The sequence below is a fragment of the Eucalyptus grandis genome, chromosome 4 (assembly GCF_016545825.1).
Source record: "Eucalyptus grandis isolate ANBG69807.140 chromosome 4, ASM1654582v1, whole genome shotgun sequence".
NCBI lineage: Eukaryota > Viridiplantae > Streptophyta > Magnoliopsida > Myrtales > Myrtaceae > Eucalyptus > Eucalyptus grandis.
The window spans coordinates 33,578,731-33,595,114 of NC_052615.1; the positions used below are offsets into that span (position 1 = coordinate 33,578,731).

The 16,384-nt window shown below is 43.2% G+C and overlaps 1 protein-coding gene across 1 annotated transcript; it reads right to left on the reverse strand.

Moving 5' to 3' along the window:
* Window positions 1-6,533: 6,533 nt before the first annotated feature.
* On the reverse strand, window positions 6,534-9,440 carry LOC120292628. The gene is made up of 3 exons (XM_039310905.1): window positions 7,947-9,440; window positions 6,809-7,829; window positions 6,534-6,724 (listed from the first exon to the last, which is right to left on the reverse strand). Exons 1-3 carry the CDS (start codon window positions 9,438-9,440, stop codon window positions 6,534-6,536), a joined length of 2,706 nt encoding a protein of 901 aa, XP_039166839.1.
* Window positions 9,441-16,384: the final 6,944 nt, after the last annotated feature.

Genomic DNA, 16,384 nt, shown 5'->3' on the forward strand with positions numbered 1-16,384 from the left:
TTTCTTGATTTTTTTATTGACTTTTTGAATGACGGATTTTTTTTTTTTTTTGTAAAAATAGGTGTCAATCACTGCCCCTCTTTGAATGTAGCATCGAAGATGTTGCATCCAAAGACAAAAGACACCTAATTTATTTCAATGGTAGAGGGACCCTGAGTGCACAAGCACGTATCAGGTCGACAAAAAGGACTCATAATTATGGATGTGCGTCTTGTCGATAAAAGGAAGACTCCGGGATACAAAAACTCTCCGGGTCATAAGAAGAGCATGAAGACTCTGGGATATAAAACTCTCCGAGTCATGGGAAGAGAGACTTCGGGCTACAAAGCTCTCCGGGCTACAAAAGCTCTCTGGGCTACAAAGCACACCATGTCATAAGAAGAAGGACTTCGGGCTACAAAGCTCTCCGGGCTACAAAAGCTCTCCGGGCTACAAAGCTCACCGTGTCATAAGAAGAAGGACTCCGGGCTACAAAGCTCTCCGGGCTACAAAAGCTCTCCGGGCTACAAAGCTCACCGTGTCATAGGAAGAAGGACTCCGGGCTACAAAGCTCACCGGGCTACAAAAGCTCACCGTGTAACAACGGGTTTCGACCAAGTTGAAAATACATGGTTTGAGGAAAACCCATGAACCTTTGGGATGACTTGGTTTAAGGTTAACCATACCTTTGGGTTTTAGGGATGCGCCCGCTAACTCCTTGAAACTACATGGCTTCACTGAAGAATCCTGTCAAACTCAACTTGAGCAAATGTCATTAGGGACGTCATCAAGAGACATATTGGCAATATCGTAGCATTAATTGAACAAGCTAATCAAGCTAAGTCCGACTGTTTTGAAAAAAAACATTTGATTTCAATCGGCATCATGTGGCGCAAAATTGTCATATTGCTTGTGGACATATCATTAATCATCAAATTCTCTAGGAGTCAAGTTCTTATCAAGACGATCACGATTTGTGAACAAGGCTTATTAAGCATGTCAAACTAGAGCTTCTTAGTCGAAAGGGCTTCTCACGCACTTTCGATAAAATGGCTGCTTGATCCCATCCGTTCATGTGGGAGATAACTGGTTGCTGAGGGTACCTCACATAACCCAGATCAAAGGCTTTCAAAAACATTCGCGATGAGCATAGTATGATCGATCAAAAAGGTCTTTTGAAAAAGCCGCAATATAGGCTCGTTTAGGACTTACGCAAAGGAATTATTGCTTTGAGGCCAATAGAGGAACGTTTGTTGCTATCTTCGTCGGGTTTACAAGTCAAGAACTTGAAAGATAAGACAAGATAGGATTACTTCCACTTCTTCAAGCAATAGCTTCTTTGTGGCATTCTCATTTTCACTCGAACCATCCCAATCAGAAGAGACTTCGAAAGAGGGTTGTAATGTTGGCTTGGGAAAGGCTTGAAAGGCTTAAAATTCTCAAGGGGTTTTAAGAGTCGGTGATCATCATAGCATCGTGACCATGTCATTCGATCTTCGAAGGCATTTGGCTTTTGAAACGCTGCACATCTCGAAAGCCCATTAACTAATCATTTCTACATGGGAGCTTTGCTCCTTTCTCTAATTTCCTTTGCCCTTTGCGATGATGATTTTTTCTTTTTTCACCGGCACTTGGATTTTGATAATTTTTCTTTCACATAAGATACAACCTTTTGGCTCTTTTTCTTGACGGGCATTGGCCTTGCTTTTACCAGGCACACTGCTTTTTTCATGCCCCATAATTTGTCAAACTTTTGCTTTTTGAACTTTTGTAGCTCTTATGACTTTCGAGATGCTTTCCACATTTCCTTGTGATTGTCAATTATATTTGGTCAATTCTTATGCCTTGCCCCAGTGAAGGGAGATGATCACCGCTCGGGATTCAGAAATGAATAATCAGGCCCAAATTGGTTAAAACAATGGATATCAATGTTTGGGTAGAGAAGGAAATGCTCTTCTTCACTTTAGGATGAGTCAAGCTCTAATGAGAATTCCTTTGAAGCTATCACCAGAAGATTAATGCAAGTGAAAGTAATAGAATCTTTCTCAATCTTTCGTTCTACAACATGATCATAACCTCCTATGCTGCCCCAATGTAGGGTTGTTCTTGACAATGGTACTTTGAAGTATCATTTTTTTTTGGCCCAAAGTGATAACATGAGATTAGTGCAATGCTTGGGATTGATGAAGGAACGCCTTTATCATTTCGGTCTTTGTGCTCAATGCGAATGAATCATTCGTCCTAAGAGAAGGTCGATTTTCACTCAACTCTCGAAAGTGTCGGAGGATGTGTCGGAAATGGGCTTGCCTTTCTTCATCCTAAGTAATTCTTGTTTGGCATGGTTAACCTTTCACTCTTTTGCCCAAATAAGGTCATTTTTACGAGCCATTTTCTTGAGGGTCGCAAACGTGAGGCGTACATAGTGACACCAAAGAATAGGTCATGTGAATCATGTCATGCATTTTTGTTTTTGTCCTTATTCTTTTGTTTGTTTGTTTTGCCCCCTTTTTATCGTCTCAACTTACCTCTCAAAGAGACATTCAACTTTGTTGTGCGAAGACTTGATGGATTCTTGAGTTGGTTCTTTCCCCTGCCATTTCCTCGTTAGACAGTAGGATGCCTGAAACACAAATAGATATGCGTGTATGCAACATATCCATGATGTCTACAATGCTATGCATGATGCTATGTGACTTGAATTGTGCATGAAGTGGCCCCTCGGCCTTGATTTCATTCATGGAAAATACTTCTTGACTGCATCAGCGTTTACAGGTCTAGGCAATTCACTGCCATCCATTTCAACTAAAATCATGGCACCACCAGGAAGAATCTTCTTAATGACATATGGTCCTTCGTAGTTCGGGGTGAATTTGCCACGAGAATCTGGTATGATCGGAAGCACCTTCCTCAACACCGGGTCGTTGACTTCAAGTGTCTAGGACGCACCTTTCGGTTGAAGGCTTTTGCGACTCGTCTCTGATAGCACTGACCATGACACATAGCTTGCAATCTCTTCTCGTCGATCATGTTTAACTGCTCATGCCTCTGTTGCATCCACTTAGTCTCATCAAGCGTAGATTGAGAAAGGACCCTTAAAGAAGGGACTTCAACTTCAACAGGCAAGACTGCCTCCATCCCGTATACGAGTGAGAAGGAGTTGCCCCGTGGAGGTGCGGATAGAAGTTCGGTATGCCATTAGTGCGTAAGGGAGCCTATCGTGCCAATCACGATAATTTTCAGCGGTCTTTGATAAGATTTTCTTTATATTCTTGTTCGCCGCCTCCACTGCTCCATTCATCTGAGAACGGTACGGTGACGAGTTCAAATGCTTAATTCGAAACTCACTGAACAAACCATCTACAACTTTGTTATTCAAATTAGTGCCGTTGTCGGTAATGATCGCCTCCGGCACCCCGTAACGAGCGATAATGTCACGACGAATGAACTTTGCCACATTCTTGGCAGTAACATTAACATAGGAGTTGGCCTCGATCCACTTGGTAAAATAGTCTATCGCCACCAAAATAAATCGATGTCCATTTGAAGCCTTGGGATTAATGGGCCCGATCACGTCAATTCCCCACATTGAAAAGGGCCGGGGTTGAGACATTTGGCGAAGTTCATTTGGAGGGCATTTATCCTATCTCCATAAATCTGCACCGGTGACACCGTCGTACGTGCTTGAATGCGCGGACTCCATGGTCAACCAATAGTAACCAAGCCGCATGATCTTTCTCGCCAAGAAGTGTCTGTTCATATGGGGGCCGCACTCCCCTTCATGTATCTCTTTCATCAAACGGTCAGCTTCTTTAGCATCAACACACCTTAGCAATATTGAGTCGAAGGATCTTTTATAAAGGACATCTCCATTAGCGAAGAATCTTGATGCCAGCTTTATCAAATGTTTTCTGTCTGCCGCTTCACTTCCTTCGAGGAATTCACCCTTCTGCAGATACTTCAAGATGTCATGATACCAAGGTTGTCCGTCCAGTTCCTCTTCAACAGTCATGCAATAAGCCGGGTGCCTGACGATTTCAATTCTCAATGGTTCAATGTCCAAGCCTCCAGCTACTTGCAACATCGAAGACAAGGTAGCTAAGGCATCAGCGAACTGATTTTGAGACCTTGGTAAGTATTCAAATGATATTTCTTGGAATTCTTTCGTCAACTCTCCAAGGAACTCATGATACGGGATCAATTTAGAATCATGTGTTCGCCATTTGCCTTCAGTCTGTAAGATGATAAGGGTTGAATCACCATAAACTTACAGCTTCCGAATTTTCATATCAATGGCGGTTTGGAGGCCGAGAATGCATGCTTCGTATTCAGCGATGTTATTCGTACAAGGGAACGTCAATTTAGCAGCGACGGGGTAATGTTGTCCATCCGGGGAGATAAGAATTGCCCCAGTACCCGACCCGGCTAAGTTAACCGCACCATCAAAGTACATCATCCATTTGTCGGTTGATACAAGTAAAATTCGCTCTTATCACTATTCCCATCGATGCTTTGGACCTCTCGGAATTTTCTGCCAACATATCTCGCTATGGCTCGACCTTTAACGAACTTCTGTCCCAGGCTCTGAATGTCAAACTCAGAAATTAAGATTTGCCACTTGGCCAACTTGCCAACCAATGCTGGCTTCTCTAGGAGATACCTGATAGGATCATTTTCAGTCACCAACAAGATTCGGTGATGAAGTGTGTACCGCGCGGCACTGTGCAAGGCCCAAATTAAAGCCACACAAGTTCTCTCAACTTCCGTATAGTTCATCTCGAAACAGTGAATTTCTTGCTCAAGTAGTATATTGCGCATTCTCTCCCGTCGTTTGGTCTTTTAAGGCTAGCATAGCTCCCAATGACTCATAATGTATGGTTAAGTACAAAATCAAGGGAATTTTAGGGAGAGGGGGCACTAAGACTGGTGAATGAGTGAGATAATGTTTTATCTTCTCAAAGGCACCCTGACACTCGGCATTCCACTCAATCTTTGCATTCTTTTTCATGAGTTTGAAGAATGGTTTTGCCGTTTCAGACAACTGACAAATGAACCTCGCCACATAATTAAGTCGTCCCATCAAAGCTGCGAGACTTCTTTGACAAGATTTGGGGGTCGTAAATCGCAAATGGCTTTAACCTTCGATGGATCAATCTCTATGCCCCTACTACTAACCATGAATCCTAATAGTTTCCCAGATTTCGCTCCAAAAACGCATTTTGCGGGGTTGAGGCGCAACTTGAATTTCTGAAGACGTTCGAATAACCTTCGCAAGACTTTAACGTGATCTTCACCACGTCTCGATTTCGCAATCATGTCGTCAACGTATACTTCGATTTCCTTGTGCATCATGTCATGGAATAACGTGACCATGGCTCTCTGATATGTTGCCCCAGCATTTTTTAGACCGAAAGGCATCACTTTGTAGCAGAAAGTTCCCCAAGGAGTTATGAATGATGTTTTGCTCCTATCTTCCTCCTTCATATGGATTTGGTTATATCCAGAAAAACCGTCCATGAAGGAGAATAACTCAAACCCCGCCGTACTGTCAACCAAGACATCGATATGTGGGAGCGGAAAGTCGTCTTTAGGACTTGCTCGATTCAAGTCGCGATAGTCAACACACACCCTGATTCGCCCATCTTTCTTCATTACGGGCACGATATTTGCTACCCAATCGGGATAACGAGTTACTTCGATAAAGTCTACCTTCAATAGTTTCATCACTTCTTCTTCAATCTTTTTGGACAACTCGGCTTAGTTCTCCTAAGTCTTTGCTTCTTAGGCGGCACATTGGGATCCGTTGGTAAAGCATGTTCCACAATTTCAGATCCAATCCCGGCATGTCGGCATATGTCCGAGCGAACACATCTTGATACTCTTTCGAAGGTTAGTCATCCTTTCCGCTTCGACTCGAGAGACATGCCCCGATTTTTACTTCTTTGACACTCTCTGCATCGCCCAAATTTATGGTGATTGTTTGCTCTTCAGTCGACGGCTTCGATTCTTCGTGTCGATTCCATTCGTGCTCGACCCCCTTCCAATCATCATCGCCGATGTCATCGGAACCTGAGGGACCTTCTTCATGCACATCCGAGTCACATGCGTCCTTATCATGATTATGCATAATGTAATGCCTGAGATGCGATAATGTGAGTTAGAGTAATGTTGACATCAAAGACAATGCATGCCATTTTCAAAAGTTTTCAAAGTATTTTGTAAAAATTTCAAGAACTCATCCTCATATCCTCGGATTTCCTTGTTCTTGCGGAACAGTCAAATAAGGGAGCATGTGGAGGCCTAGGCCTCAGCGACCATCATAGGGCTAGTTTGATGTGCTTCCACATGTCCTTAATAAAACATGTGTCTATTTTATTGAATGGGGAAAGATAAGGCCGTATTTTAACACACACCACCCTCGACCAACGGCTCAAGATCGAGGCTGATTATAGTTCACGTTACAAATGACAAAAACAGGAAATAAATAAAGAAAAACTACGAGATCCCGCGCAGGGGAGAAGACATAAAACGAAAGACTAGGCTAAACGAGAACCGCCCTACTTTGGAGGGATAGCCATGACTTCAGAGGACTCGGCTTCCTCGCACGCCAGGATGGTGCATATGACGTCCTCCTTAAATAGCTCGGTCACACCATGGATATCCTCCTCTTCCTCGAACAACATCCTTGGGGGTCCTGGAAACGTCTCCTCCAGCAACGGGGAAAACGGGCTTTGATAGCGCTCATCCTCTTCAGTATGGGCAACGCGTTCACTCTAGTCTTTATACCCATCTCGGCCCCCTCGGGCACCTCGGCCTCTATTCCTTCCACGACCTCCTTGGTTGTTATGGCCTCCCCACTTCTCGACATATCCCAAGCCTCTTCTTTTGAAGTTTTTACGAGCTTCGATGGGTTTTCGTACACCTTGACCGTGTGATCCAAGGCCCTCTCCAGGATTATACCCACTTGCTAGCATAATCTTTCCCGCAGCTATGGTTGGCTTAGACAATTCAGGAACCTTTGTGAAAGACCCTGCAAGCACGTGGACCATGGATACCAGCTCGAAGGTTTGAAAGCTGGATTCCTCGGTACACTCAGGCTCCACATATGGGATGGTCGTCTCGTGGTAGATCTTGAAGTCAGATTCTCCATGGACCGTGATAAGCCTGTTATCCACCACAAATCGTACCTTTTGATGGAGGCTAGAGGCAACAGCGCCTGCCGTGTGGATCCATGGCCTCCCTAGCAGAAAATTAAAAGCGCTTGGTATATCTAACACTTGGAACACGATTTGGAAGAGTACGGGGCCAATCAACAACTCAAGCTCAATTTCCCCTATCACTTCCTTCTTCATCCCGTCAAAGGCCCGCACAGTTGACTTGCCAGTACGGATTCTCCCAAGATCAATGCCTAGACGATGGAGGGTAGCCAACGGGCATATATTAAGTGCCGAACCATTATCGATCAACACTCTACAAACAAGAGTGCTCTCATGCTTCGCCGAGATGTGTAGTGCTTTGGTATGATTAGGACCATCGGGAGGGAGATCCTCATCCGTAAAGGAAATCTGGTCTTTCAGTAGAACTGCTCCGACAAACTCTTCCAATTGGACTTCATCGATTGTTTCGGGTACGTGTACCTCATTGAGGACCTTCAACAAGATGTCCCCGTGCTTCTGGAGGATTTCAACAACTCTAGGAGGGAGATTTGGGCTGGCAACTTCCGCAGCTTGATCTACCACATTGAACTCGCTAGATTTTACTATGGCCAAGAATTGCTTCGCTTCCTCCTTAGTCACGACCTTCTTTTCTATTCCTTTATCGGGTGCATAACGGCCCGATCGTGTGATAAAGATCTACCTCATTTGTTTGATAATCCCAAGGTACAGCTTTGGGATCGAATTTAGAGGACTCTCCAACACTATTACTCCATCTTCCTCCCGTGGTGGCAATTCAATTGTGACTGGCGTTACATTCCCTCCCGTGACTTCGATTGCTGACATTTCCTCGACTATAAGGTCAATCATCGTGGGTTCAGCGATTTCCATCTCGATATCGCCGGTAGTCTCCTCATTCGATAGTTCAATCACCATCGGAGTTATCATAGCTACCATCCCTTCCTCGTACAAAGCCGGGGTCTTCGAAATTCCAGGCATAATCTTCTTCGCTCGAGATATACGAGCAATGTTGCAAAAAGATGAGTGGAATGATGACGGGATTATCATGGATACGACATTCTCTTCCTCTTCTCCGCATCGAATTACCCCCATGGCTACCATTCTGCGGACGCGGTTCAGTTTCTCTTTCGGGGTGACATCCTGATGACCTCCATAGTATCCTGCCAACACTAAGGACTCATACAACTTGGAAGCATTCGCAACTAGAGGCTGTTGACTTGCCTGTGTCTCCTCAAAGATTGAGTTCACTCCCTCCGCATGGTCCGGTAGGGGGTTCTGTTGCACATTAGGCTGAGCTTCCTTAAATGTCAAAATGTTTTTGTCCAGTAACTGTTGGACTTTGTACCTTAGCACATTGCAACTATCTACATCATGCCCCATTTCTCCCATGTGGTACTCGCAGGTCTTGGTCACATCAAACCCGGCGAACCTCGTGGGGTTGTCCCTAGGTACTTCCTTCGCAACCATCCTCTTTTCAAGAAGCATAGGCAACAGCTTTGACAATGGTCGTGGCAGTGGGGAAAATTCCTTTCGAAAGGGTCTCTTGCCTTTGTCATATGCTCGTGATGAGCTCCCTTGAACGGCCATAGGTTTGTGCGCAGGTGCTGTGGGCGACTTAGGGTAAAATGACTCTTGCACGAGCGCTACCTCAACTGCAGCTTCCTTATCTTTTCTCACCTGGAATTTCTTCGTGCCTCCGGTGGATATCCTCCCTTCGATGAGTGCCCACTCAACTCCTTCACCTACATCTACCAGCTGTGAAAAGGTTTGGCATCCCGAAAATACTAATCCTTGGAAGTATTCGGGGGGTAATGTCTTGAGGAATAGTTGCTTCATCTCCCTCTCATTCAAAGCTGGCTTCACTTGTGAGGCCATGGTTCTCCACCTTTGCGCAAAAGCTTTAAATGACTCATTTCTTTTCTTCTCAACGCGGGTCAATTCTTCTCTCGTAAGGGCGAGCTCGGTATTAAACCGGTATTGCTGTAAGAACTCGTTGGTCAAATCTTCCCAACTAGTGAATTCTTCAATGTCCAGCGCAATGAACCACGTCAGGGCAATGCCTTCCAAGCTATCTTGAAACGTGTGTATGAGAAATGGCACGTTGTCAGCGTAGCGAGCCATTTTCCTCATGTAATATCTGAGGTGGGTCTTGGGACATCCCGTTCCGTCATATTTTCTTGTGAACTCAGGCTCTTGGAAGTTCTCAGGGAAGTTAGTCTTGGTGTATAGAGACAGCCTATCAGCTCCTTTCAGCTCGTAACCTTGCAAGGCACACAGTCGCTCCTCCATCTTTGCCAAGCGTTTTTCACTCTCTTCGCTTAGACGGGGTGTTGGGTTTTCCTTTGGAGGAGGATCCAGATTGACGATAATTGGCGTGACGAAGGAGCCTTCCCAGTTTCTTTCCCAAGGGATCAGCAACGTGCGTGCCTTTTTGTTGACACCGGAGTGGATGTTCCCGTGACAGCTACGCAGGGGCTCCTTGAGCTTCGGCTTATTTCAAGCATCATTGTGGTGAGTTGGGCCAGCTGGTCCTCCATCTTGGCCATGCGTACGTTGGTGTCCTCGTTCTCCATTCTGACTTTCGCGCGCGTGCGAATTGGGGATCTCCGCTTGGCCGTGTCGACGATCGGTAAAAGATAATCGATCGGCTAGTACCTGAACAAGGATAGATAAGCATGTATAAGCATGGAGTAATGATTAGGCGGTCGGTCCATGACAAAGATCTAATCACCCAAATTTGCTCGTTAACGCGACTCGAGACAAATTCTTTAACATTGTAACATACGTGGGCATGGGCCCATTACATATCGCGCTTGACTCGATCTAACTAGCGAGGACAGCTCCCGCTTGTGACCGCCCCACTAACTCGGGTCAACTTCGAGGCACGATCTTCGGCTTCTTCGAGCTTCCTTTTGAGGCGCTTGATCTCGGCTCGATGGGTGGTCTTTAATGGCACGTCAGAATCTTCGGGCGTAGGCTCTCTCGGGGATTTTATGCCTAAGGATGTATTCCATTGAGGCATAGTAAGTCTTCTCTTGCCCTTCCAACTCCTCTTCGGGCCATATCAGCTTCCGGGGATGGCACATATCCCACATCGACTTGACTAATGTAACGGAGTCTTCGTGATCTTGGCATCCATCAGGAAAGTCTATCCTAAGCGGGTCTTCTTGAATCATCGGTGGAAGTTGTTGAACCTCTTGGAACTGACGGGCGACTCGGGTTGGGTAATACTCAGTGACTCCGGTAATTCCCAACAAAGGAACCGATCCAGTAAGCCCACACACGAACCGCGCTTCTCGAACTCGGAGCCATTTGGCGTGCCATTGGAAATCTTCGGGTCCAGGGTTGGTCATGAAAGCTAACCACTCAGAATAGTGATAGTCGGGGGCAAACGTCTTCCTATCTTTAAACTTCAGGATAGGGTGGCTAGAGTCAGAGATGTCGTTCACGGTCATTAGGCTACCAAACCCTTTAACGTGAGAGAAGAACCAAATTTGCAAGAGTTCAGGAGGAGCATGGAAAGTTTTGTTTTTGTTTTCTTTGAAACGAGCAAGGGAAAGAAAAGTTTCAGTCAGGACGGCGTTAACAAAGCTCTTTCCCATACATACCTCACGAACTACCCATGCCACGGAAGGGTTAATAGCGTTCCTACAACGTGGGAATAACACGAACCCGAAGAAAGCTAACAGAAAGATCCTATTCTTTTGAAAAGATGGGGCATTTTGAAAAAGCTCATTTAGGAATGAAAATGGGCAAGTCTTGCGATTAGCTTTCAAAACTTTTCTCACGTCATCCTCCTTAACTCTAAGGAAATTGGATAAAGTCGATGCATGCTCAGTCCCTACAGGTGGGCCAATTAACTCCGACACCAAAGGCTTTCCCATGACGACACTGTATTCTTCTAGGGTTGGAGTGAGCTCGTGGTCACCGAATATGAATGTGCAAGTCTCGGGACACCAAACATGTGCCAACGCTCGTACAACACCATAATGAGTTTCTATTTCTAAAAGGGAAGTAATCGTCCGACGTTGGATCGAACCCAATCATGGCCAGTCGAGTCTAGTCTATCCCACCATGTGCGGCTCGGCTTTCGAGGTAGCAATGATGTGAAGCTCGGGCATCCCCATCGTATACTACTCACAAGCTACGATCAACCTAATTTGCCATGAACCAACCAAAAAAAGAAAGCGAATAAGTAAATTACGAAGGAGAGAATTTGAAAATCTTACCCTACTCATTGAGTAGCAAAGCCAATGACATAGACATACGCATGGACAGTGGTTCAATTTCTTACTCTAAATGGCTCAAAATGGAGCCATGGGATCACCGGACTGAACCAGCAAGGTTGCGGCTAGGTCGGGTTACCCATGACTCCGGCTTCGTCAAATAACCGACCCGTGTCGCGCGGTTGCAGACCGGGGTGGGTACCTTCAACGTGAAGAAAGAAATTTCGGGGTTAAGGTGGGCGACTCGTACTACGCGGTTGTAGTCGGAGTGGTATTCACCTTAACACCATCCTAGGTGATCCTATGCGGCCCAGGTCCGGCGGCAGGTTGTGTGTGCTATGGTGTAGTGCAATGCAGGAGACTCATGCATGACAATTTAAAAAAAAAAAAAAAACAATCAGCACTTCAAACATGAATAAACCATTCACTCTTATACCCCTACAAAACAAATGTTAGAAATCACCACCCCTTATAACTCCCATAAACAATTAACATTTGACATGTTATGGATGCACATACTATCTTTGCTGCCAAACAAAAATATTTTTGAACAAGATTAATTTTGGCCTAAGTCCTCTAAAGTTTAAAACCAAGTCCCCAGCGGAGTCACCAAGCTGTCGCGACCTACCCTCGGGGGGAGGGAACAGGTTTAGGGGTATTGCCTAAAGGACGGGCCTAAGGCCCATGATTAGGCGCAAGCTCTCCCAAGCCCATACCTCGCGTGACGTTGGGATATTTTTCATGGATTTTGCACAAAAGGAGTCGCCACTAGCCTATTGGGGTCGGCTAGAAATCAAGTGAGGCATGGGAGCGTGCCTCACCTCCTACGCAACCAGAGAATCTAGGTTCGGGGACTTGATTACACTAATTAACCAATTAGTGCCCTCTCGGTACCTAATCTTGTTCATTTTAACAAAATGATTTTTGGCATGCAGTTTGAATTGATTTTATACCTATCCACTAACATGCGAGGTGATCATGCAGGTGCGCAATCATTAAAGTAATAATCAAGGCTAACAAGGTCCTAATTGCAGTAAAATTAAACACGTGCAATTAAACATAATTAGATATGCAAATTAAACATGCTATATAATTAATAAACGAGCAAATAAATGCCTAATTACACTAAAGATGCAATACATAACAATTTTCTAACCAAATCCTACATTTTTTTATTTTCGAAATTTTAAATTTTTAATTAATTTTTTTTAATTTTTTTAATAAAAATAATTTTTTTATTTTTAAATTTTAAATTTTTTAAATTAAGAAAAAGGTCGAATTTTTTGAATGCTTTCTGAGTTTTTTGAATTTTCGGAAATATTTTTGAATTTTTTTTTTGAATTTTTATCATTTTTTTCGAAATTTTTTATTTTTATAATTAATTTTTTTGAATTTTTTAAATTTTTAATATATATTTAATATTTAATATTATTATAATTCAATAAAATGGGTTCGGACCGGTAAATCCGATCCGACCCGCGGACCCAACCCGAACCCGGATCCAACACTTTTAGATTTTTTTTTTTTTAAAAAAAAAATTCAAATATTAAAAAATTAAAAAAATAATAAAAGAAAAATCCTTTCAGTTGTCTTTTCTCACCGCACACTCCCCTCCTGCGATTCCTCCTTCCCAAGACCAACTTTTCCTTTCTTTTTAATATTTTGTTTTACTTTTTTACTTTTTCCATGCTTTTCTTTTTCTTTTTCTTTTTTTTTTTTGTTTTTTTTTCTTTTGGGTCTTCTTCTCCTTCGTGCTTGTCCCCCGCACGCCCTCAACCCTCCTGAAGAATGCCTTCTCCTTCCTCATGACATTCCTCACCAAAATTTGTTTCTTTACCAAAACTAATTCGAACAACAACAATAACCAAAGCACTTAGCATCCTTTCTAGCACCAAACCAACCCAACCGTCGCAAATCAACGGCGGCCATCTAACTCCGAGAGTTGATACACCATTTTCGGATGCAAACACCCCAAGCTCTAACGCACATGATTACTTCCACGAAAATCGATGAAATTGCGATGAAAACATAAGAGACAGACATGGTCCAACGTATATATAAACAAGCGCAAATTAGACCGGGTTTGAACGCAAGTTTTTCTCGGTTCTCTTTGGGATATTCTGTCAAACGTTGGGCGTGCAGCAACTAAAAAAAAACATACGGGCTCACTCGAGGCTCGAATCCGAGTAAAAATCGACACAATATGCACAAGCAACACTCAAAATCCGCTAAGGGACATACATCACACTCGAACAGGTGTGCGAACACAGCAAATATTTTCAGCCACAACGTACTCACGACTCAAGTCTCTTTCAAGCATTTCATCAACCGGTTAGCATACACAACAGAAAAGAAGGATCTTCACTGGTATAAACTCAAGCACAAGTCGGACGTCTATCAACATACACTAGGACATCTATGAGCTTTCATGGAGGATCGGTGAAACCAAAGCTCGCGTGAACAGGTCGGCCGCGAGCTCCGGCCCGAGACCTCGAAGTGAAACGGGAAGCCTACCTGGTTCGGATGGCGAGCAAAGGGCGTACTTCAGGCGACGGCAAAACGCTCTCTCCCTGGTCCTCTATCCCTCTCTCAAGCTCACTCTTTGGTGCTCTTTGTTCTCTCTCCCACCAAAAAAAAAAAAACCAATCGAGAACCCTCTCCTCCCTTCAAGTTCTCTCGCCAAAGGCCGTCTCCAATCTCTCTCGGCCAATCCCCCGTGCGTTGCTTCTCATCTTTTCTTTTAAACCGCGTTGGTTCCTTTTTCTTTGCCTCTGTCCGAAATGCCTTTCGCTAGCCCACGAAGCCAGCTCTCTTTCTTTTCCATCTTCAGCTCTAATCTTCCTCGGTCAGTCCAGCCTCCTTGCCTCTATGTATGCCTGCAGTCAGTCTTCTCCTTGGGACCGAGTTCAGTCTATTTTCAGCTACAACGACTGCAGGTTTTCTTGGGCTTCGTCAGCTGCAGGAGCTGCCACGTTGCAGCCAAGCGTTCATTGCTTCCATTTTTCTGAAATTGCAGTTGTCGATCCTCTGCAGATCCTTCTTCAGCTTCCTCATTCGTCTTCTCGGGTCCTACGCGAAGACTGGAGGAGGGAGAAGGATGGGGCGTGGGCCAGGCCGACGAGGGGGAAAGGAGGCTGGGCCGCGGGGGGAAAATAAATATATAAAAAAAGAAGTGGGCGGGTCGAGCCAAGGCCGATCCGGTCGACCCGATCGATTTTTTTTTCTTTTCCAATTTTCTTGATTTTTTTATTGACTTTTTGAATGACGGATTTTTTTTTTTTTTTTTGTAAAAATAGGTGTCAACACCATGTTTTCATCCAGTAAAAGATTGAGAAAGATCTTTACTAGTTCTCGAACATACTCCTTCTTGGAAATTGATTTTAAATTCAATGTCGCACAATTGACAAATGTTGAGTAGATTGTAATTTAGTCCTTTTACCAAGGAGACATTGTTGATTGTGAGACTTCCAATCTTTACAGTTCCACACCCAACAATTCCTCCTTTGCTATTTCCACCAAAAGAGACTTTTCCACCATTTATTTGAATAAATTTTGTAAAACAACTTGAATCTCTAGTCATGTGTCTTGAACGGCCACTATCCAAATACCATTTAACTTTTTTTCTTGATAGTGACCTGCAATTAAAAAAAAAAAACTCAAGCTTTCTTTGGTACCCACATTTTCTTGGGTCCAGTGAAGTTAGTGCAATATACAGTCTTTGCACATTCCTTCTTAACAGGTCTTCAAACCATAGAACATTCTTTCTCAAAATGTTCTGAACTGTTGCACTTAGAACATTTGAGAGCACTTCGGCCAACAAGTTTTACCAAGACTTTTTGAAAATGATTTATGTAAAAAGTTTTTTTAGATCTTTATACTGAAAGAATCTTTTCCAACTTTTCAGATATTATTGAAAACCTTTTTGAGATATTTGAAATGTCCTCTTTCAAAATTGTATTTTCTTTTGAAAGAGAGTCTACGTTTTCTTTTAAAAGGCAAAACTTTTGTCTAAATTTTCAAACTTTTCTTTCCAAGAATTTTCCTGTTGTTTCAATGTAGAACTCTCCCTTTTTAGCTCATAAATTTTCTTAAAAGACATTTTGAGACTAAGACAAAGCTCATCAATGTATTTTGAAACTTTATTAGGAATTTTTAAATTACTTACCTTGATTTCGCTGTCTGAGTCTGAGTCTACATCTGTCTCAAAGTCTGAGTCTGATTTTACCATTAAACAAATATTGGTATAATATTCATCACTTTCTTAGCATTCAGTATCACTCAATGTTTCTGCTTTGAGAGCTTTTCTGTATTTCTCAGCTTTTCCTTTCTTTTTCTTTGATAGAGGACAATTGGGTCTGAGGTGTCCATTTTTCTTGCATTCAAAGCATATCACATCTTTGTTGGTTTTATCATCCTCAGTTGATTTGTTTTGAAACTTTTGAGTGCTTTGTTTCTTTCAATTGAATCTTCTTCCCTTTTTGTTCAGTTTCCTGAACCTTTTTATCATAAGTGCTAGCTCTTCATCATCCATATCCTCTTCGGAGCCTGTAACATCAGAATCATCGTTAGATTTTAAGGCAATTGATTTCTTACCTTTGGGATCTTCTTCCTTGTTGATTTGCTCCACTTCATAAGACTGAAGTGTGCCAACCAGTTCGTCTACCGAAAGTGGCATGATCATTTGTGTTTCCCTTATTGAAGTCTTCACGTGATTCTAGTCTTTGGAGAGTCCACGCAACAATTTGTTGACCTTCATTGGTCCTGAGATTAGCTGTCCCTGATACTTTAGACCATTTACAATTTCTGTAAAACGATTAAACATATCAATTATAGATTCTCATGGCTTCATACTGTCCGAGTAGAATATTAATCATTGTTTCTTTCACTCGATCAGTTTCTTCATAGGTAATGTGTGGCCTATCCTAGGCTTCTTTGACTATTTCACAAGAAGATATTCTGTTATACTAAGTAGGAGATAACGTACAATATAAGGAGTAAATTGCTTTA